Raw genomic sequence first — 24,281 nt, 5'->3', positions numbered from 1 at the left:
ACCTCGGCAGGAGGATTCCCAGAGGAGGCTGTGGGCAGTGCTTCTGGCAGGACTGGTCACCCTGCAGGGAGCACAGGCTGAAGGACTGCATCCAGTGGGCTACATCCAAACCACTCTGGCCTAGCTTATGAAGACCTGCAACCTGTGGGAAGGCCTCAACACCAGAGGTGTTCATGGAGGATTGCCCCCCTGGGAGGGACCCATGCTGGAGCAAGGGAAGACTCTCAGGAGTCCTCTCCTGAGGAGCAAAGTGCCACAGAAACAGCCTATGGTTAACAGACCACAGCCCTCATTCCCACTCCCCTGAACTGCTCAGGAAAGGAGGCAGGGAAGTCAGGAGGGAAGCAGAGCCCAGGAAGAAGGGAGGAGTGGGTAGAACATGTTTTTAAGATTTGGTTTTATCTTTTATTACCCTACTATGATTTGATAAGCTAAATTATTTTTTCCCTAAGTCAAGTATTTCACCCATGACATTAATTACTGAATGATTTCTCCCTCTCCTTAACTCAGTCCACGAGCCTTTTAAAATATATTCTCTCTCCTCTCCAGCTGAGGAAGGGAGTGAGAGAATGGCTTGCATCCGGATAGGGTCAACCCATGACAAATATATGTCAAAAAACAACAATAATAATAATTTAACATATCTAGGAATGCAGAAACACAAAACTATCTGAGGAGAGGTAATTTAACCTACACAATATCTGGCTAAATAATACTGACTTAATGCTTAAAAAATACTGTAAATAGTTGAAATTACATTTTACTGTTTGTGCCTTGAGTGGCAATGTGTATTTCAATGACACAGCACCTTGAAAAGCAGCTGAAAAGCCAACATTTATCTTTTCCCAGCCAGAAATTGCCTCTCACTATACCTGATAAATTTCTGTGTACATTATCATTAAAGCAGGGCAAATACTCCAAAATACAAACTGCCAGTAGCTTCTACAATTTAAAAGCATTTAAATGGCAATTTCAGCCATGTTCCAGCTTCTTCTTTTATTTGCTTTCCAAGGATTTTTGAATGATTTCCACTTGCACAAATAATTGCACTAGAAGATTATTTAAAGACTGTGGAGGAGAGACTGTCTTGCTTTATATGGAGTGGGACAATGTCTGACAGGCTGGGGGACAGGCTTTTATGAACTCCCTGCCAAGCCCTGGCAGAAAAGATATTAAATGAGCCAGATAAGGATCTGATCACAACTTTCCAGCCAGAACAGCATGCACATGAAATAAAATTAAATGTAATCTCTGCCCCCAGTCAAATAAAACATACAGTAAAAGGTTTGATGTGAAAATGCAGCATTGAAAAAAATGCCCTGTTGCTACTCCTCTGCTGCCTTGCCTTGAGAAATTTGATTTTTCAAACCTCTTTCAGTTTTAAAAAGCTCAGGGAAGATGACAAGGGGCTCCTCAGTGCTGAGGGCACTGCAGAGGAAGCCAGGCTCAGGCAGCCAGGACAGGAACTAATCCCAAATCATAAAATTTGGGATCTCAAAGCAGAGCGCCAGGGCTGGAGGGAGTGGCTGAGTCTGCACACAGCCCCTGTGAGCAGATTCCAGCACCCAGCACATTCTTAGAGCTTGTGACCTCCCCAGGCAGAAAAGCAAAGACCAGGCTAAAGTCAGCAAATATGGGATTTGTTATGAGCCATGCTGCTAGTTTTGACTGTAGCTGTCTACATTTAAAGGAAAAAGGGGTTGCCAAAAATGTAAAAGAAGTAAACAATTTTTCTTTTTGGTGTAAAAATGGCACTGTATTTCAAAACAGCTGCTTAAACACGGACATTAACCTAAACAAAAAATAAAAGAGCTAAAAGATCTTATTTTAAAACAAGCCAAAAAGAGGATTTGTGATAGATGCCAACATGAACATTTGAAGTAGGAAAACGGACATTTGTCTTTACTGCCACAACCATGACAAAGATACTAACAGCAATAATTTCTCCATCTAGAGCCACTCAGACCACACTTGGGCATGTTCCTTATCATCCGTGGCACCACTTTTGTGCAGCTTATTGCCAGGAGTTAAATCTTAGAGGATCAACCAGCACAACTGTTTAAGCAAACCAAAACTTGATTTAAATGAAAATATTTACTACAATATATATTATTTTCTCAGGGAAGGTTGGATTCTGCAGTCCTTACCAGCTTCTTCCCACCCCTCCTGTGTGTGGGCACACTAAGGAGATGGGCTGAAGCTTGGCAAATTTGAAAACCCTCACTTCTGAGTGTCAAAATCTAGCATCTGTTTCTGTATCATGTGCAGAATTCAGTTCTTGTCTTTAGCACAGTAATACTATCCACTGGGAAAAAAAGCCATAAGGGAAATTAGCAAGCAATCTAGACTGGGAAATGACAGTATTGCAGTAACTGTTGGTTCACAGTAACACTGAATACAAAAAAGGTATCAGTCTCCATCAGACATTGCCAATATTTGTGAAAATAACTCTGGGAATAGAAACACAGAAAATAAACAACCATTATCCATTCCTTTTGATTATACAAACATAATACATATATATATTTGCACTAAAAATATTGAAAAATGAGTCTCACTATCTATTTATGTGCATATGATCACAGGAGTAGAAATTCATTACAGTGCCTATTTTTGTCAATTATATCCATGAATGTCAATAGTAATAACAAGTTAGGATTGCTCTCAGCTGGAATTTTGCCCACAATTATTTCATTTTAGTGTCCAGTTTGTACCTTGGCAGAAGTCTTCACTGCCCAAGTATCTGACTATATCTATAAACTAACCTGAGCTCTTTATTGATTGTACTTAAATGAAACCTCTCCAGAAACAGTTACTACATAATTATAAAGAGTTATAAAAGCACAGAAGTCTGAGATAGGAAGGATTTATTGGGCCGCATTTATACTTTTCCAAATGAACTCCTGAAACTAAATGCAAAAATGCACATGTAATTACATGGCCATATTTGTATGGGCAATTACCATGATTACAAACTGGGCAAGTCCCAACAGCCAGTTAAGCATCTGAAATGGTTACATTCATCCCCTGCTGATGAACCACCACCCAGCACACAGATGGCACAAAGTACAGAATATATTTGGATGCAAAATATTCCCAGGCAGCAATACTGAGGCCTTCCATTTAAAAAGCTGACTTACACAACACAAGAAACAAGTACAAGGGCACTACCCAAAACATTTTTTTTAACTTCCTTTTGTTTTTGTCCAATCCATTTTAAGGTCAGAAATGAGACAGAATGGTTTGTATTCCCAGACAGTGAAGTAAGAAGCAGATAGCTGGTGCATACAATAACAAGAAAAATAACCACACGGGGAAACTGAATATAGCTGGAAGCAAAAGATGAGCCAAAATATCTCCTCTATCTGAAATTCTATTAGGTTGGACATCATTCTCAGCGTCACAAAGCTACACTTCAGACATATTGAAGAGTGATGGTTTTCATACGCTTTTTCAGTATGGTTCCAATTAAATGAATGGAAAGAAATACAATCCCACATCTTTTTGCTATCTCGAGTCACTGCATTTAAATGCCACCCCAATATATTTTTGTGTAGAATCTAATAGCAAACAGTCACGATACTGGGATGCCTTTCTGTCTGTTTAGAAAAATGTATGCCAGATATGAAATGTTGACCTGTTCTCACATCATGTGCTGTAATTCATTTCTTTCGAGCAGCCCCGTTCACCAAATTATTCCCTTGCTGTTTGGATTTTCTTGTTCATAAAGGCTCAGTCCTGCATTAGTCTTTCTGCACCCAAAATCCCCACTGACTCCCAACAGCTTTTAGGTACACTGGGCATACAGGGTCAGCCCTGTGAAAGTTACATTGCATTGTAGGAGCCCGTGTCCCTACAGCCAGCCATTCACCTCCCTTTACAATTCCCTTTTACTACAAATTATGGGGACAGAGATGCCCCTTTCAGAGGAGTTGGGGCAGCAGGGGAGGGCAAAAGCAGAGGTCAGCCTCTACACAAAAGCCAACAAGCTTACTGAATAAAAACACAAAAAGAAGAACCTTATTAAGCTGTCATCAGCAGGGTAAGCCTGCGCGAACTATGAGCCCTCCTGCATTGGTGCAGACACCCCAGCTGGACTTTCCAAAAAATAAATGTCAAAATAGAACTATTGCCAAAGTGTTACATTTCCTTTGTGAGGTTATTCAGTCACAAACAGTAGGATCCACCTTTTCCAAACAGGTCTCCAGCCACTTTCCCGAGCTGGGGCTCTGCCGGCTCAGCTCAGCTCTGCTGCCCGGGCTGGGACAGGACTGCTGGAGGGCAAAATGCCCCTGCACAGATCATAGCATTTCCTTAAAAATACAACGCACTGTGAATATTCTTTTCTCTCTACAACCACAAAAACTGGCCATTTCCCTCTTTTTTCTTTAATAAACGTGAGATTTCTGTGAGTCCCAGAATGTGAACTTCAAGCACACTGCTACCAACTGTAATATAAGTGACAGGCTCAACTGCATTGCACCAGAAGTAAATTTCAGAAACCTCTCTTCTTTTTCAATTTGGGCTGCTATTCTCTTTTAATTTTGACTACAGTAGGACCCAGCTTCTGCCCACAATAGAAAAGTGCCATGAAATACAATCTCACATGTACGAAGAGTGACAGTAGTCAACACTTGACACAGCCTTTCTTTTCAGAAATACATGGGGACAGAGTTGCTTAATCAAAACTGGTTGTGTTGAGATTGTATTTTGTAGTGTTTTGGGGCCCAGGGGAAATAAAAAGCTCCTACTAGCCTTTTTCTATGAGCTATTTTCTTAAGCTGCTGTGGTTCAAAACCAGAACAGTACATTTTAGAAGCTCTTACTACTTTACTGCTAAGTTAATATAATATTTTTAGGCAAGCAGTCCTTGGATTCACCTTTCATCCTTGAAGCACTCAGACAGTACATCCCTGCAAGAGCTGAAATCCCCAGCACAGCCTGATACAGCTACAATTTACCAATACATTTCTGTCACTTTAAGGTTTATTAATCACTTGTATTTTAAAAATTTCCCCTCCTTGCTGATGGTACATACATCTATAAATATACAGACATATACACACAACCACATAAATACACATTTTTTGTATATATGACATATATGTATATGCCTGTTCTGATATCTAACCTATACACACAATATTTGCATGCGTATTTTAAAATGTTTTATATATTTTAAAAATACATACTAAATATTTGTATATATTGCCAATCAGCCCAAAAGCACATGTAAACCTGTAACATGCAGGGAACCTGGAAAACGCAAGGAACTCAATGTCTAAATTCACTAAAGATCAATTCAATGCCCATTTTCCTGCTATAGAATATATAAGATGGTGTTTGAGAAGTAAATTGATTTTTTCCCTTAGAGATCCAGCAATCAAGCCCTGCAAAGTGCTGAGTTTCACTGGAAAAAGACTCACACAGAACATTCCCAGCACCATGCAGAACCTTTTTAGAGTGAGACCCAAACTGTGTGCTGACAGCTGTGAGATGGGATTTTGTCTGCTGGATTTTGGAACCGAGAGAGAGCAGTGGATAATTCAAATATTAAACTCTAAATTCACAGTTCTGCTTAGGCTTTGTTTATAAATGTATTATTATGATTAGCACTAAACTCCAGGAGAACTAAAAGGAACAAGAATCTCATTCCTGGCACTATTACTAAACATCTTACCAAACATTTTCATTAATAGAAAAATTGGAACGTAGTACTCAGAAACAGAGCACTATGTGTATTTACCCATATCTGTTGCTATATCCATAAAGGTCCACAGATATCTCCATATATTTTAGAGGTATATGTGTGTATACATATCCACACATACTTGCTGCTCAGACACATATTATGTTGGCTATAATCTTATGATTTAGTAACTTTATCTCCCTTTTACTCTCCCTGCTTTCCTTACACTCTGAAGTGGAAAATTCTTCTACTAAAAACATTTACAGCACTTTGAATTTGCATTGCACTGCACAAGCTCAAGGCCCAACCCTGCAAATATTTAGTCACTGAAGCAGCCTACTCTTGTAAAGCCTTGCAGCAAGACAAATGGATCACTCATACAACCATGATTTCAATGGAAACAGGCTGATATCACTGGAGGCATAGTTCATTATCTTGTAAATAGCCAGATCAGAAGCTCCCCTCACTGCCACAGCACTCAGTTCCACTGCACCACAACTTTAACCCTTTGTCATGACATGATTTTGCATTACAAAACTGTCAAATAATCTCTGTGCATCACATGTTCAGAAATGCTTGTCTTGGATTCATTATAATAAATCCATCTGTATAATTTTTCTTTCTTAGGTATGAGTCATATAATTTTGAACTTTATCATGGCAAGCTTTAAAATAAGCTTGGAGTCTATCTGCAGCTTCACAGTCCAAGAAAAAGGCAAGTCTGTCCAAACTAACTTGTTCCAAATTTGGCCTAAAACAATATAAAATACCCATGTCTGGTGTCTGTTACCTAAACTGAGCAGTTCAGCTGAGTGTGATGAAAAATAACAAATCCTTTAAAATTATTCAAAAGTCAATATTAATACTAGCAGAGTGCCTGTGAGAACTAGTTCTTGTCAAGTTTTTCACAGTCATCACTCAAATGAAAAATGGCAACAGAAGATACATGTCATGGGGCATCTATCTGAGCCATCAGATGACTGTGTTGGCACAAAAATCCGTAAAAAACAGCTTTTTAAAAGCCCAGCTTGCATATTTGACACAGACACTTCATAAACCAGGCCTGCAACACTTCCAAGCACAGCCTGAGCTGATGCCTGAATCCACCAACACTGTGTCCATGCCCAGAGCAGGACAGAGGAGCAGAGCTATGCCAGCCCTGGTGCTCCCTTCCAGGGGTCCTCTCCTCCTCCCTGGCCAACCACCACATCCCTGCCTGCCCTTCCCAAACACAGCTGCAACTAGAGGACAGAGCATGTGCAAGGGGGCCACAATGATCCATTTCAGAGATAGGATTGGACAGGATATTTCAGCTGGTCAGTTGGAAGGGACAGGAAATCATGTAGTCCAGCTTCCTGAGCATTTCAGGGCCAACTAAAAGTTAAAGGATGTTATTGAGGGCATTGTTCAAATGCTTCCTTAACACTTATAGGCTTGGGGCATTGCCCACCTCTCAAGGAAGCCTGTCCTAGTGTCTGACCACCCTCCTTAGTGTTAGGTCTCAACCTTCCCCAGGGCAGCTCTGAACAATTCCCATGTGCCTTACCACTGGACACCAGGGAGAAGAGATTTATCTAGCTATCCTACTCTGGGGGGCAGGGGGAATGAAAGGATAAGTTACAAAAACCATGTGCTTCCCTCTGTAATTCTGTCCTGGTCATAACTAATTCCAGGCCAGGATATTGACGGCCCACAATGACCTCATTAATTCATTGTTGCTCCCATGAAAAATGGCAAGCAGCAAGGGAGAACTTGATCATACCCACATCATCCTGTGGTGACCACTGATCTCTCCAAGCCACTGAGCAGAAGAAGCAGTGCTGGGCTCTCGTCAAAGAAACTGGATGAGGTTGCAAGTCATCAACTCCCATAAAGGAGACAGAAATTCAAACCAGTCTTCTGGAGTGATTTACGTGGCACATAAAACTGAGAAACAACCATAGAAATCATTCAACAAATGATTGGGATTAGTTTTATGAATGCTACTTTTAAAAGGAGGGACAATCTAGCCCTTCTAACTTATGTGATGACATGTGCCTTATGGAAAGTCATTCCTGCCAGCAACTTTGCAAGTTCAACACCCTCTGCCATCTCAAGGAATTCAATGGGAAAAAAAAATACTATTTGGTGACTTCAGCATCAAGATGTGCAGCTTGCCTTCCAGGGACAGGAACAGTTAAGAGTGGGTTTGCAATTGTATCAGCCCTATGCTTCCAGCAGCTCTGGAGTTCTTGTTAACAGATCCTTTCTTCACTCTTAAAAGTGCAGGATAACATCTGGGCCTTTTGGGAAGCAGTCTCACAATAAAGAAGCACTTTGTGTAATTCTTCTTTCCTCGCCAAACCGCATCTGTCTGCTCTCCCTGCCCTTCTCCACTCCAGCCCGAGCTCCTTGGGGCTGTGGGGACATCTGTTAGCAGCAGCAGATGTCTCTGCCGAGCCAGCAGTAGGTGGCACTGCCTGCTTTTTTCTCTCACCACATGAATGCCCATCCCAACACCTTCTGCGACCACCACTAACCATCTCCAAAGGTGCCCAAGAGAGCTAAATACCTCATCTCCTTCAAGGTGCACCTAAAATAACGTCAAGCAATGGATTGACTGGGGCAAAGGAGCCACTCCATCACAGCTCCCTAGGCAGTGGTGGTGGCAGCAGTTTCCAGAGGAAGGAGGTGGCCAGCAAGAGGTGCCAACCTCCCCTGCTGCTGACAAGATATGACAGGCTCATCTGTCTGGGAGCTGAGGTTCCTCTGATCCCAACACCAGTTAAACAGCCCCTATCAGCCTGGTCTTGCACCCCGTGGTGGCTTCATGAATCTTTAACAAACCTGTCCCAGCTCAACTGAGGGAATTTAGAAAAACATCCCAGTCTAACATGAGCTTCCTGCATGCATTAGTCTGAGGTGCATAGTCAGAGCCCATCCAGCTCCAAAGGTTAAATCTCATTAGGTATTTGGTTTTTAAAGATTTGATCCCCAAAACCTGGGAACCTCTGCTGCCCCATCCAAAAATTAAGAATGACAAATTCTCCACATAGACTCCCATCAGCTGCTACCAGCAAGTGCAGCACTTTCCTCAGATCAGGAGTTCCCAGAGGCCTGATGGCCAAACTCCAGCCAGACAGGGATAAGACTGGTTGCTGGGAATCCTGCACCACTGCCACCACAAAAGGCATTCAATGCTCACCTGCTGGCAACAGGGAAGAGGTCCCTGAGTAGCTGTTTCCACAATAGCACAATCTCCCCTTCCCCCCTGCCTTCTGTGAAAACAACACTAGATTCCTGCAAGAGGGATGGTGAAGGACCAGACCTTCAAGACTCCATACAATCGCCATGCAAATAAGTTTGCACTGGAAATTAATTGTATATTGACTCTCTTCACACTTGGAAAGATTGTCTACTTCCACCTGGAATAAGCAAACCGTATACAAAGCTTTATTATTTTAATTCTCGCATTGAAATTAAAACTGCCCTATCCCGTTGGCAATGCATATGTATAGGGAAACCATCAGGGTAAAAAAAATCTCTTAATTATCACATGTAAAGAAAAGAAAATCCTGTTTAAAAATGGGTATTTAAAAATATTGTGATCGGCTAGCACATCTTAAGTCTACTTGTCAGCAGTAAGTGATGTATTATTTGCAGTCTATTTTAATCAACTAATTTTGCAAGAGACAAATATTCTCCCTGTAAATCATAACCATCTTTAAAAAAATCAGCTACAAATACAATAGAGCTAACTGACCCAATTCATATAGAAACCACTTCGATATTTGGATGGTGACTTTTATAGTGGAGATGCCACCTCAGTATTTCAACCACACACTTTAGCTTCACACTAAAGCTAAAAAAGCCAAATGAACTGGCCTCGTATGAGCAGCCATCAAGCCACTGGTGCTGTTAGTAGCTAAGTGTCTTCCACCAGCATCAGACAAAGCCAAGCCTTATCCCTGAGCTTTTGTGTGTGTTTTTAGAAAGAGCGGTAGCTTCTTCTTAACTGAATCATTGTGAACTCACACTGAAAGTGCTGATAAATAGCTGCCACAGAAATAAACTTGCACTTTTCAAAACGTCTGCAGTTTCAGACCTTCCCTCCCTTCTCTTCAGCAATGCAAAGATGAAGAAAGAATGGCACCACCCTTAATTCTGATACTCCAAGGCTATAATTACATTATTACAGTAAATCAAACATTGCCTTTGTGTCACTACAATTGTGCTCGTTGTTTGAAATTAACTGCAAATGGTTTGATTTTCTTTTCTTCCTCAAATATGGGCAGGGAGGAATTAAAGCACTCTAAATCATCTCCCCCACTAAAATGCTCAGAAAGCCAGGATTCAGACAGCAGCATTTGAACTCTGCAAGAAAAGAAATCGCAGCACGGAGTGAAAGGAAGAGATCGGGCGCTGCATTCGACAGAGCGACTGCAAAGCAATTAGCGGGCCGCTAAATCCTCTGTTACAACAAATCAGTGACCCAGTTCCCCCTCTTCCCCAGTGCCCTTCATTATAAAATCAACTTTAATGAACTACCCCTCTCTCCGCCGCTCCAAAGCAAATACATTTCCACTGCAGCCTGCACCTGCCCTTCCCAGCGGCTGCCGCCCCAGGGAGCCCCGGGCAGCCCCAGACGGCGGGGACAGGGGGAGAGACGGCCCAGCGCTGCCCCTCCGTGCAAGTGACGGAGCAGAGCGTGGAAATGAAAACAGGAAGGCAAGCTGCCGTCGCTTCAGCATTGCCTAATGCGAAACCACTCTTGCTAGTTTTCCGTGTTTCTTTTGCTAGACTTGATTCACCACATCTGCCAGAGCTGACACATCTGGCTCCTTCCCCGGGCGGGAGGGCACGGTGGATATGTCAGCATGTTGTCTAAAGGCACTGGTACTTTCTGGAAAGAGCTCTTTTCCCCTCTATCATATATCGTACAACAATCAAGTCTTTTTAAAAGGATGGCTAAAAAAAAAAAAAAAAAAAAAAAAAAAAAAAAAAAAAAGCTGATTTTGACGAGAGACAGGCCAGAATGAGAACTGCTGAGACAGTAAAGAACAAGCCTGTTATCTTACAAACTACACTTCAGGCTGTCAGCTGCCAGAGATTTACAGGAAAACCCCCTTTCCTAGGACTGAACCGACACGAAACTTTATTTTCAGCAAAAGAAACTCATGAAGGCACCAGGCCCGGGAGGGCTCCAGCTGAGGAAACTCATGAAGGCACCGGGGATACCCGGGAGGGCTCCAGCTGAGGCAGGGCGGCTGCCGCCCGCCTGCGTGGCCGCCTCCCCGGGGTCGCTCCCGCCCACGCCCGCGGCGTGGGGAGGCGGAGGAAGAAGAGCTCCCGCTCTCCTCCAGCGGCCCCGCTTCGCCTCCAGCGCCGGGCGGCCGCCGAGGAGCGCCCCGGTGAGCGCCGCCGCCTGCTCCATCCCTGCCGGCCCCGCTGCCCCAGCCGGGGCTGCCGCCAGCCCTGCCCGGTGACAGGAGGGTGGCACGTCCTTCCCGCTATTTATAGCAGCCGGATCGTGTTTGGGTATGCCGGGCACCTCCGGGGAGGGGGGGAAAAGGAGCAAAAGGTAAGAAGCAACGGCAGGGAAGTCCCCGGGCCTCGCTGGCCCAGAAGGTGTGGCACAGCGCCTTTGGCATCTGTAGCCAGCGCGGTCCTCCCGCTCCAATGGGAGGTGAAGCGCCTGTCAAAAGCCAGAGGAAGGAGGAGACGCTGGCTTTTGAACGGATTCCTCTGCCTCGGCAGCAAACCCTGGACAGTGAATTCTAAGCCCGGGGCCGGCTTTTGCTGAAAACAGGTTAAAAATCATGAAGTCAGCCGACCCTGTCCTGTGTGAAATTTTAACAGAGGCATAACCAATATATTTCATGTTATTCCCTGGTGCCCCATTTTCCACATCGGTTCCACGGCTCCTGCATGACACCGGACACTTGCTCCTGGCCCATAGCGCTGTCCCGACAGTGCCCAGATAGCGCCTGTCAGGTCGATATCCACCGTCTCCTTCCAAGGTAATGCCTTATCACCCTGGCTCAGGCCGCAGCACCCCGGCCCGGTGCGCCCCACAACGCGGGGCATTAAACAACAAAAGGGACACGTTCGGGGCTGCGGGGTTCCCCTCCCGGCCTGGCAGCGCCGCGGGAGATGCTGCAGCAGGAGGGCAGGCGAAAGGAAACACAATGACAAAATCGGAACGAATCTGAAAACATGTTTCTGCTTTAAGCGTAATCTATTTTTAAATGGGGTGGCATGTAAATATGAAGCCCTAGCTAACAGACGGGATTTTTGCCCATGAGAGCATTTTCCCAGCACGGAGGCTGGGCGTGTTTCTCCTGGCGCTGGTGGAAGTGCCTGCTCATCCTGCAGCTTCTCCTGCCCCGGCCTCGCCTGCGCTTCCCCCCTTTGGAGTCCACCTGACATCCCGGACCGGAAAAGTAAATTACTGAGGCTCCCCCACAACATCTCGAACCGGAGAAGGTAATTCCTGCGGCTCCCGAGAAGGTTTGCTGTGGGGGGAAGCAGGGCGCCGGGCAACCTCGGCAGCGCTTCCAGAGACCCCCTGCCCACCCCTGCGAGGACAGACAGCGCACCCCACTTCCTTTTCATGAGAAGGACGGCTCCAAATCAATGCCAAATTAATCCTTCCAGAGAAGAAAACTACAGATGAGTAAAACGGGAAAGAAATGCTAGTGCCTACCAAAATGACTCAACTTTAAAAAACCCATGCTGGCCAACTCTCACTAAGAAAAAAAACCATTCAAAACATAACCAATCTTGGGGGGGAAACAAAATCCTCTCAGAGCAACCAGTAACGATGGCTGCACTGAAGCATGGCTTTTCCAAACAGAATTCATCATAGTTTAAGAGGAAAAATTAATATCCTTCCAAGGAGTGCAGGGTTTTGTGGTTTGCAAGACGTTGTTGTCTCTATGCATTATAGTTAAGACTTGGCCCCTCAGAGGAAGGAAGGAAGGAAGGAAGGAAGGAAGGAAGGAAGGAAGGAAGGAAGGAAGGAAGGAAGGAAGGAAGGAAGGAAGGAAGGAAGGAAGGAAGGAAGGAAGGAAGGAAGGAAGGAAGGAAGGAAGGAAGGAAGGAAGGAAGGAAGGAAGGAAGGAAGGAAGGAATGAAGGTTAATATCTATTTTCTTGTAGTGGATAAATCATGACTAGCCTTTCTTTGAACAGTTTATGAAACTCGAGAGCTTTGATCGCTGGGATCTGAAGTTCTCGTGGGGGAGCTGGTACTCCTGCTGCAGCTGCTGAAGAAGAAACACAAAACTCCTTTACCCGATTCAGTTCAAAAAGCACCTACTGTGAGACCGTCTGGTCTAACGTTCATTTTTTATTCTACTGCAACGCTCATGCTATGCGAAACGCAATAGGAATTTCCATACCAGCATTTACATCCAAATGGACCCGCTGAGATTCATGCTGATGTGTAACAGCCCTACAATGCAGCCCCTTCTGGCAAGTGCCGCGGTGCCGGCGCACCGGCCAGCAGGGCTCCCACCCGGCCTGTCCTGGTGAGCCCCTGGGCTGGCCCGTGTGCCGGGGCTGCGCGGATCCAGCTGAGCCCGCCGGGAGTCCCGGCAGAGGCTGCCAGGGGTGATCCCACCGCTGCCTTCTCTCCGGGATACCGGAGCCAGCGGCGCTTGCATTCCAGCCGGCCTTTACTGCCCGCATTCGGGGGATGTTTGTGGATTTCCGAGTCCTTCCTCAGCCTCCCCCTGGCCCCTTTCCTCACCTCAATATTAGTTTTGTTTACGAGGAAGCGGGATCAGAGCGCACGCCGCAGGGCCGGCCGCGGCGGGGGGATGCCGGGCAGGAGGGGGAACGCGCCGCATCCCGCACCGCTCCCGGCCCTGCCCGGGGCCCGGGGCGATTCACTTGTCGCCGGGGGGTGAGCACCGCCGCTGCCAGCGGAAAGCGCCCACGGACGCGCCTTCCCGCGGACACGCGATGGGGACGCGATGGGGACAGGGACATCTGCCCCGGCGACCGCGACCCCCGCCGCGGCTGCCCACGGAACGGGGGAAGGGGAAGTGTGTGCGAACTCTCGGGAGCTCCCCGGCACGGTCCCGGCCGGCTCCCCGCGCACGCCGGGAGTGCCGGCGGCAGCTCCGACAGGTTGCCCGCGGCGGGACTGAGAGCGCCGGGGAAAAGCAGCGCGACCCACCCGCCCCGGCGGAGCTCGGCGGCCGGAGCCGCGTACCTGCAGGACATTGGCGTGGCGCAGCCGCTGCAGCAGGATCATCTCCTTGACGATCTTGTAGGCGGCGAGGCGGTAGCAGTCACCCAGGGCGGAGAACTGCCGCACGCAGTGGGCGATGTCGTGCCCGCCGAAGTCCACCGCCTTCAGGGCCACGGCCAGCGTGCGGTTGAGCACCGCCTTGTAGACCGCCTTGGTGTAGCCCGAGCCCAGGTACTGCACGCCGCTGACATCGCGGATGTCGCGGCAGCCCAGCAGCGGCGGCTCCAGCGAGAGCTCGGCCCACGGCCCCGCCGCCGCTCGGCCCCGCGGTCCCGGCGGCCGCGGCTGCTCCGCCGAGGTGCGCGGCGGCGCCAGGTCCATCAGGCGCCGCTCCCGCGGCCGCAGCGGCCGCCGCCCCGCCGCCGCCCGGTGCTGCCGGTAGCGCAGCACCTCCTCGTAGCGCTCGCGGATCTGCCGCGCCAGGGCGGCCTGGCCGCCGCCGATCTCCTCCTCCGGCGGGTAGAGGGGGGCGCCGGGCGGGGAGGGGGGCGGCAGCTCCTCGCGGGGCGGCGGCGGGTGCTCGGGGCCGCCGGGGATGAAGAGGAGGTTGAGCAGGGTGCCCAGGAGGAAGGCGAGGCAGCAGCCGGCCGCCACCGCCGTCTTCCTGCGCCTCATCGCCACTTCGCTGACGGCTTGTCCAGCCTTTCGGGCTTCTCTCCTCTCGCCCCTTCCCCGGGAACCAGCTCCGAGGCTTTTTTTTTTTTTTTTTTTTTTTTTGTCCTTTTTTTCTCCCCCTTTTTTTTCCCCCTCTCCAGGCTATGCCGGCGGCAAAACGGCCCCGGGCGCTCAGCCGGAGCTCAGCCCCTTACGACGCGCCCGCATGACACTTGCCTCCCTGCTTTTAAGGCTCTGAAGCACTTATTATTAGCGGGACACGGGGCGGGCGGGCGGGGGGATCCCGGTCCCGCTGCCCCCGCCGACGCGCGCTGATTGACAGCCCGGCCCTTCCCGCGGCCCGGCCGAGCAGCAGGGGGGCCTGGGAAACGTAGTCCCCCGCAGCAGCCCCGCCGGCCGCCGGCGAGCCCGGGAGCCGGGACTACATCTCCCAGGCTCGGCCGAGCCCCCGGCGGGGAAGGCGCGGAGAGGGGCGGGGCGGGCGGGCGAACCCCCCCGGCGGGCGCTACCGGGCAGGGCGGGCCCCGGGCGCTGCCGCCGGGCGGGGAGGGAGGGAGGGAGGGAAGCAGGCGGCTCTGTGCCTGTGGCTCTTCCCACGCGTGGCAGCGGGGAAAGTCGCGCCGGCAGCGGTTTGGGCGGGATGCCCTTATCCCCTTCCCCGGCGGCCGAGGGGTTTGGGGGGTGTGTTGTACGAGCATCCACGTATCACCACACAAAGGGTTCGATGTATTTTCCACACCAAAATAAAGCGAAAGGAGGCGGCTGCAGCTCGGAGCTGCGGGTTCGTCATTCGCAGTGAAAATTGCAGCGGTCGCGCCCCCTCCAGCCGCGGCACAGCGCGGAGGAGAGCGGAGAAGGGGATGGGGCTGCGTGTCACCCACGGGAAAGAACAGCCACAAATCACGGGCTCGGCAGGGGGTAGCCCCTGCCCCGTTGGAGATGTGAATTGCAGGGGTAAGCGCTAATGACATGGTTATCCATCAAGCCCACATTACGACGCTGTTAGCAACTAATTAACAAATACAATCAGCCCGCGAAACTTCCACAAAGGAGAGACCATCAACAAGAGAAAAGCCGTAAAGAGTCAGGCGAGGCAAAGTTCACCACAATAGAAGTGGGAAATCATTTCCAATAAGGGAAAGGGACGAGACATTTCGGTAATACACATCGGAGAGACCGTACGGGGAAAAAAAAAAACACACACAAAAAAAAAAAAAAAAAACAAAAAAAAAAAAAACAAAAAAAAAAAAAAACCAAAACAGCAGCCGCGGTTCCCGGGAACTAGCGATCAGTGATCGTCAGCCTTTCCTCCAGCTCTGACAAAAAGCGGAGCTCGGGGTAACTCAGCCCTCAGACTCCGCCCGTCCGCTGCCGGCGCCCAGAGCCGCGGGGAAGCGCCCGGGGACCGGAGGCAGCGGCGAGACCGGGAGGAGGCAGCCTCGGCAGGGGATGCGGAGACCGACCGTCTCTCCAGCAGCCTCGGAGCCCTTCTGTCGCTGCTCCCCGAGAGCCCTCCGCAGGCAGCGGGAGCACGGCCCACCCGCGGCCCCGCACACGGCGCGGGCAGAGGCTCGGGCTGCTGCCGGACCGGGCGCCCATCCCCGCGGGACTCCCGAGCCTGGCACCAACCACCGCCGAACAGTGACGGGAGGGAGCGTAATCACCAATTAAAATAAAAATAACAGCCGTAGGAAGGGGGGGCTGTCTGCCCCCGAAGGGACAGCGGGCTCCCTCCCGGGCGCCCAGCCCAGCCCAGCCTCCGCGGGCGCGCCGCTGCCACATCCCGCTGCGCGCATCCCCGCGGTGCTCGCTCCGCCCGCCGGGGCGGTGCCACCTGCCCTGCCCGCGGGTGGGGACCGCGGCTCGGGGGAAGCTTTCATGGATGGGGTGGGATTTTTGGTTGGTTGGGGGTTCGGGTCTTCTTTTGTTTCTTTTTGGGGGTTGGAGGTTTTTTCCTTTCCTTCATCGTTTCTGCTCTTACCTATCGGGAGCAGCGTCTTACTCTCCAGAGGCAGCCCATTCTCGCTGCTATAAGTGGGATTTTCACGGGCGGCAGGCCGTTTTTATGGGTTTCTTTCCAAAGCAAAGGCGTTCCTAGCGGCAGGAAATGCACTTCCAAAGACGTTGTGACACCTGCAGCCCTCCCTGTTTTCAGCGGGATCCCCCCAGCCCCCGCCGGCGGCAGGAAGCTCGGGATGCCTTCCCGCGGTAGGTGCGGGAGATCTGAACGCACCGGCCCTCCCCCGCTGCCGAGCCCTTCCTCCGCCGGCCCTGGCAGGGCAGAGGGCTCCTGGAGGGACTCGAGGCATTCTTACCCAGCCGGCCAGCCCGTACCCAGCGCTGCAGCCAAGCCAGCGCGGAGGGGCCAGCGCTGCGCTCCTCCCGCTGCCCGCCGTCCTGCGGGGAAATCACGGCGATTTGTCCGTGCCTTCGAAACGTGCACGCTCGGCTGGATTTACGGCTTGGTTGATACGAGCCAACACTTTTTATTATTGCACAGATAAGAGTCAGAATATAGCCGCGCTCAGGCGGAGCGCTTGTGCAAGCCATAGAGGGGGCGGCCCTGGGATCATTTGGAATATTGTTTACAGGCCAGACCGGGGGTGACCCGAGGCCAGCGGGCTCACGGAGCGAGGAGCCGGCTTCTCCCAGGGGCTGTGCCCGCAATGAGAGAGGAGTGTGGCCCTGGGGCTGCTGCAGGGCCAGCGCGGAGAGAAGAGAGATCTTGCTTTGCCTTGCACCCCGCACGGCACCCGCAGCAGTGTTTGGAGGAGATGCGCATCCCCCGAGGCGGGGCAGTGCCCCCGTCCCTTGCAGGCCGGGAGGAGGAGGGTCCGCAGCGACACGGGGGCTCCCCGTGAGCATCCCCGGGCTTGTGCGCCCTCCGTGTTTGCGCAGTTCACAGAAACACAACCGGACTGCAAAACAGATGCTCCGCAACAGCGGGTCACCTGTTTTTCACATCATGCTCGGTCTCAAAGCCGGTTTTCTTCATTATATCCTTCCCGACAGATACCACGAAATACATCACTCATTTAGATATGGGAGCCGGCCTCTGGAGGACGACTTGCGCGCAGCACTTTGATGTTGAGAGACAGATTTCCAAAGATAGAAAGCCCCTTCGATGTTTCTAATTACCCCGCGCCCGGGGCCTGCCACTGATTAGGGCGGCGGTGCCGGGGCGGGGGCATGGCCCGGATCGGCCCGGCCCGGCCCGGCCCGGCTGCGAGGGAAGGGGCGATCCGCCTCCTCCATGCGCCGGCCAGAGAGAACGACACGGCTGCACCAGCCGAGCTCCGCTGGAGCCATCAGCGAGCGAGAAGGGGCAGCAGGCTGTGCTGAGCGCCCAGCGCCGCCCCGCCGCGGGAGGAGGTTTGGGAGCAGGCGGGATCTGCTCCCGCAGCCAAGGCCCTTCTGCAAGAGCCTGCGCTGAAAGCATTACAGCCCTTGCTAACACTTCTGCTCACATGCGAGCCTTTTATCTCGGCAGCGCTGTTGGAAAAGCTGAATCACCGCGGAGAAAGTGAGGACTGAGGGGTATTTTTTCATATGCAACAAGCTGCTCTTTATTTAATCCTCACAGCCCCTATTTCTATCAATATTCCTGGAGCTGAGAGATCAAACACGGAAAAATTAAAACCATGCTACCACACTAAATAAGATTAAGATCGTGGCAATACATTGGCTTCTCCCTGGGGAAATAATTTTGTTGCTGCAGGAGCCATGGCCATCCTACAGGCAAAGCTTGTGTTCAAGGAATGGGTGATGGAAAAGACAGTTGGGAATTGCCTCCAAACCCAACCAGGAGCCACCTCAAACCCCAAGCTCCTGTGCCCTTCTGCTCCCAGCCCAACTGCTTGGGCACTACTTCTCTATGGAGTCAAAGAAATTCGCTATGCTGAGCTCCGTTACCCCTGTTTTACTCTCACCTGCAGGCATCTTCAAGTGAGTCCCACTGTCGGTCTCACGAGATTTTGACTCCAGGCCCCAAAAAAGAAGTTCCACATTTTCAAGCATAGGTAGCTTCAAGATCTCAAAAAACCACAAATGGAAGCTTGCAGCTGGAATAATTCAGTTTCTGCTGAGGAAGCTTGTTCTTTCAGAACTGTCCTGTGCTCACATGATTCCTCTTTGACACTTAAGGAATTAATTTTATTTTAAATTTTAGATTACATCATAACCTTCTGAATTCCTGGCTGTCTATTCTGGCTGCTTATGTGGAAGAAGAGTAAAGTCCACCCTCAGACATGAGGCCAGAAGTCAGTTGAAAACAGAATCTACAGACTGCATGCCTTTTCACTGAGGAGTCTTCCATGGCCAGCCTCTCCTTCATTCCCTGCTTTGCCAAGGACTTGTCAGCTTCCAGGGCAGGGTGGAAAGCCTTTATTTCCTCAGGGATGTGGGGCCAGCAGTGGACCCTTGCACACATACATTTTGTAGCCTTCTTTAAGTTTTCTTACAATCTCTATCATGTTTTTTACTTTAAACAGGATCTCTTTTTCTGATGTTCTTTCTTTTCTCTGAGGAAACCCATTCCCTTGTATATTTGAAGCAAGCTGAGATGCAGCCAATTGTATTAGTGCTGGCTGGAGCAAAAATGCATAATGAAACACTGGATGTGTGATGTGAGTCCAAAATAAATAGTCACTAGCAGAGCCAGCAAAAACCTACGAGCTCAGATAGCCTGCAAAAAAAGAAAAGCTTGGATTTTACCTGCAGTACTTTGCATTTTTCCAAAGGGAAAAATGTACTTTGGAGTTTAGAGAGCTTGGGAAGAGACACTGGGGTACTGAGCCTTTTTCATTACGTTTGTGAATTGTGATGATTCTGGCATTTTTCGTGAATGCAGCATCTGTAAGTGGGAGAAAGTGTTTTATCTCCTAACCTGTTATTCTCAAAGCACAGCAGTTCGGGTTTTATGTGCCAGATGTCAGTATGCCCTGATTCTTCAGGCAGTTGGGATTAAAGCTTCCTTGTATCAGAGAGGTGTTATAAGGATAACTCTGTTAATGTATGTGGAAATCTGGTACTGCAGCGATAAAGACCCTGTAAATATTTACACAGACAGACGAGCTCATGGAAATTTTACATTATTAGCTTAACTTCATTACAAGGAAGTAGTTGAGAAAGTCAGCAGTATATTACATTAGCTTCTTTTTTTTTTTTTTAATTAAACATTGACAACACATCTGGTGCTGCTTCAAGCCACTAGATTTAGAGGGTCACTCTTTTAAATATTTTACAATCTGCAGGGAAATATCAAGTCTCAGGCAAAGGAGAAAAAGAAACATAGCTGCTATAGGAATAAATCTTGCCAGTCAGACCTTTTACACTTTTAAGAGTTAATAAAATAGTGAGTAAAGAACAACCAGAGAAAATAATTTATTTGGACATTCAAAAGCCTTTTGATAAACACCCATACAAGAAACTGTTAAGGAAACTTGGTAATCACAAAGTGAGAGGTAAGGTCCTGTCATGGGTTAAAATCTGGTTATAAATGGGTGTGGAATAAATGGCCAATTCTAGTAGGGAAAGAGATTAATAATGAGGTGCCCTAGAGAGTGAGACTCAGACCAATATTGTTTAATGCTTTATTAATAACCTGGGGGTGAATAGTGAAGTGGCAAAAGTTGATGTCAATAGAAAAGTACTTAGCTTAGGTCAGGAGCAACTCCAGAAGAATTTAATAAAATGGCAGGACCATATGCAGAAGTATGAGGGCAGCTTGGGAAGTGCCTTCAGAACCTACAGCAGCTCTCTTGCTCCATCTGGCACATGAGTGTGCTCTAAAAAAAGCTAGGGGTAGGTAGTCAGAGAACAGGCAGACATTTCCTAGCATCTCAAGTACTTTTTGACTCTTTTCAATTGCTCTTTTCAGCTCCCCTAGTTATTCATGCCAGGAGGAAAAAGTGAGCTCCCACATGGCCCCTCTACCAGTCTCTCAGTAGTATCTCCACAAGCTCCTCCAGTAATTCTTAAAAAAAAAAACAATTGTGAGTTTCCATGGCTGATCATTTCCTGAGGACATGCCAAAAACTCTGGAGGTCGCCTCTCACAGACATTTTAAAAATTATGTGTTCAGTCTGACTAGCATGGCATGGTAACAAACCTCAGGTCCACTTAGTCTGAGGGTGTAAGCTCCAAAGTGGTGCCTGGCACCTGGAAAAACAAAACCTGCCAGCACAGCTGGGGTGCAAATATCTGTGTGAACATAGTGGTCTCTTTATCTGATGCATAAAATAAGTGATAAAGGCACAAGCAGCTACCTGGATAATTGGGAGAGTTGTTTAGAGTTGTTTACTCTGCAACTTCTTCTTCCGGCTGATTTCTGTGTGGCTGCCTCTTAACTGAGCTGTGCTGATGTGAAATGCAGCACCCTGAGCTGGCACAGGCCTGGGCTCACCCTGCAAGGTCTGTGTTTGAGCCTGCTGTGCAGACAAATGTACCCTCAGCACTCTGCATCAACCATAGCACCTTCTGTCACCTCAGTGCTGCCAGTGCTCAGTCCCAGCTGCTCTGTCCCCACAGTGCCACCCAAACACAGCCCAGGTTTTGGAGGTAATGACGTTCATGGGAGTTCAAACGGCTGGTTTTCACAGGGATTTAGTATTGTTTTGTTTTTACCCAGTGGGTCATTTCCAAGGATACTATTCTGGAAAAGAAAGCAACTCATAAAGAAAGATTTTTTTAAATCCTCTTGATATGGCTTGTAAAGTATTTTGAAGTACCAGCAACAAAAGAAATTATTTTTAAATCCCCTCTTTCATTTCATGATTTACATTACATTAGAACTGCCCTGTGTCCCCAGCATTGGAACTCCAGAGGAGTAGGTGGGGCTCAATACCCAAGGGGAACTGGAAGGTGTCACACCCCAGGTGAGAAGTCCACATGCACATGGGAAATGACTTACCTCTCATCCTGCAGCACCCAGGAGACACCTCAAGGCTCTCCCCTCTCAGTGAACCACACTGCCTTGCCTTATCCCCACGTTTGTAGCTCAATCCAAGCTCTCCATGGCTTGGAGGCACTCTTGGGGTTCTTACCTTTACTTCTTTTTTTTCATAGTCTGAAATGGAAAACCACACACACATGCACATAGCATCTGGTCAGCCTAATAAACAATAACCTAATACTTTAATGCTGGGGGTGGGCTCCCAGTGTGAATGGGCTTCCTTTGTGGAGCTCCATGAATTGACATCAAATGAAATGAGCATTCTCCTCTTCTGAAGAAACACCTTCTTCCTTCTCTTCTGAAGAAGCACCTTCAGAAGCGCTGGTCTAACCACTCAGCACATGGAACCAGGGTTCTGCTGAGGATCACTCTGGACAGGAGCAATTTTACAGGGCAGGGATGGGTGCTGTGTGTGCTCCTAAGCCTCTGACTCCTAAGCCACAATTCTCTTGTGGCCATGGCTCACACAGTGTTGTGGGAGGCAAAATGTTCAGGCAACATCATTTGCAGTAATTATGATACTACACAAGCATAGTGTGCAAACATGAAGGTCACTAAATCTCTTGGGATTTATGGCTTAAAATTTGTACATTTCATGATTAGCACCATCACTTTTCTCCATACCAAGATAAGATCTGGGACCTCGTTCTGGGAATCAGGATAAGCCAGAGTCTAGGGCAACCTGTGGCCCTGGGCAGCTGCAGAATTGAAGCAAGAAGGACTACAACTCAAGTGTGTGACTTCAAACCACTGAGGCAGAGCCCTGGCATTTCTTGGAAGTGTCTGCCCTCTGCCTGCCTTGCTGCCCTGATGTGGGGGGAGGTATGGCTGCCTCCATGGTGTCTTTACCCCTCATCTCTTCAGGCTCTGCTTATGGTCTTCTTGTCTTTCCCATCTTCACCTCTCAGCCTGCTTCTCCCAGCACACCCCCTTTTTCCTTCATGAAGCACCCCCTTTTTCCTTCCTCCAGTCATTTCTTCTGATCGCTCCTCCTGTCAGAGAGAAAATGGCAGTTTCTCAGCCTCCTCTTCCTCCTCTGCTCTTTTGCACTCTGCAGTGACTGCTTGCAGTGACTGAGCCACTTCTAGTAGGGCAGTGCTGGTTTCTCTCCTCCTTACTCCCAGAACAATAAGCAAAGGCTGGCATTTTGTTAATCCAGGCATAATTAATCACCAGCAGTGTTTTTATTTTAATTCATCTGTTTACATAGCATTGAAGAGGTTTAGGAGCTGTGAGCTTTTAAGCATGATTGTAGAAGATAGAGATACAGATATTTTGCCAGGCCATGAAGTCCTTTGCAGCAGTAGTAGTTTTTTTAGGGGCTTAAACAATCTTGGATAGAAATCAGCACAGAAATAGAAGGGTCAGATTGGAGAGGTACAGAAGGAGGTTGGCTGAGTCTTAGTTGTTCCAGCAGCACAGAACAATGGAAAGGAGCAGAAGCAGACTATTCTGTACTCAGAAGATGATTTCTTGCTGTCTACCAGTTCTCAAAGACATGGCAAGGAGGAAAGCCTAAATCTGTAGTTTATTCCTGTGCCTTTGGTATCTGCCTCCAAGGATGCTGGCAGGCAGGATAATTGCAGTAGTGGTTTCTAGAGATGGGAATACAGTGCTTTCTGTGAGAGAAAAGGAAAGATGTCAGGTCCCTTTACAGCCTTTCCTTTGAATAGACAAGATGTTTGAATTGTTTCTCAGAGTCACTTAAAAAAAAAGGCATGTGAAAATGTCAGAGAATTTCCTCTTTCCCTTTCCCACCCAAATACAAAATCAAATAAAAGCAAACACATGGGACACAAAGACAAGAGCAGCCCCCTCTGCACGTATTTGGTGTGATACACAGGCTGTTTCCAGATGTATGGATTAGATTTCATCCAACTACTGCTGAAAGCTCAGCCTAACAGTACATATTGACCAAGTTGGAAACTTCTGCAGAAACTAAAGCCTTCAGTGGTCAGGCTCCAGCCTTTGGAAGTGATATTGGTCACTACATCGACTTCATGACCCTTTTGCCATCTCTTCATTCCAATTAGACCATTTTCAAGCCTGCTAAAGTCCCTGGTGTGCAATTAAAAATGATAAATAAATTATGTGGCGTTTTTCTGTCTTTTGCTTGAATATTTTTAAATCAACTGTTGGCATAGTTTAGGGAACATATAGCTCTGTTAGCATGAGCAGTGAAGTACACTCACATGAACACTTCATCAGTGATAAAAACCAATTGCATCATGTTAAACAACCTCACAAACAGTTTGGGATTTTCATGCATCATGTGGATGAATATCCCACAAAACTGCTTTTACTAATTGAATATTTGTGTGTGTGGTTGGACCCTGGATGGGAATTTCTCAGACATAAGTCTGCCTTCAGTAATAGTGAGTATATGGGTAAAAGGGATCACATGTACAGACCTGATGCCTGAGGCTGTGATTATTACTGCCTAGCTTGGTGCTTAGTATTTTTGGTCCTGATTCCAATCCTGGTGGTAAGGATTGTCCTGCAATCCAGGAGACCTAAACATCTGAATCCCAGAGGGACCAGAGTTATCCTTTGTCCCTCATTTCTTGCTGGAGTACTCTGGCAGGAAACTACATGATGCGTTTCCCTCCACCATGAATACTCACAATGGGCTGAATATTCAAAATTATTACAGAAATTATTCTGTACTGCAGTACTTTTTATAAGTTGCTGCATAAAAGCATTTAGTCAGTCCCTGATTCAATATGTATGAAAGAAACAGACACTCAGCACCTGCATTTCCAGCAGCTGGGGCAGGTTTAACCACACA

At 48.4% G+C, this 24,281-nt stretch overlaps 1 protein-coding gene across 1 annotated transcript in view; it reads right to left on the bottom strand.

The window, feature by feature from the left end:
• PKDCC (protein kinase domain containing, cytoplasmic) overlaps window positions 1–14,637 on the bottom strand; it is a 35,715-nt gene extending 21,078 nt beyond the window's left edge. Inside the window, exon 1 of the mRNA XM_058020662.1 lies at window positions 13,888–14,637. Coding sequence (XP_057876645.1) covers window positions 13,888–14,541 — 654 coding nt within the window. The 5' untranslated portion in view covers window positions 14,542–14,637. The remainder of the gene's footprint in view (window positions 1–13,887) is intronic.
• Between the last annotated feature and the right edge of the window lie 9,644 nt (window positions 14,638–24,281).

The sequence above is a fragment of the Melospiza georgiana genome, chromosome 3, assembly GCF_028018845.1.
Source record: "Melospiza georgiana isolate bMelGeo1 chromosome 3, bMelGeo1.pri, whole genome shotgun sequence".
Taxonomy (NCBI): Eukaryota; Metazoa; Chordata; class Aves; order Passeriformes; family Passerellidae; genus Melospiza; species Melospiza georgiana.
Note: the sequence above shows the minus strand (reverse complement) of the source record. Positions and strands in the feature narration are given on the sequence as shown.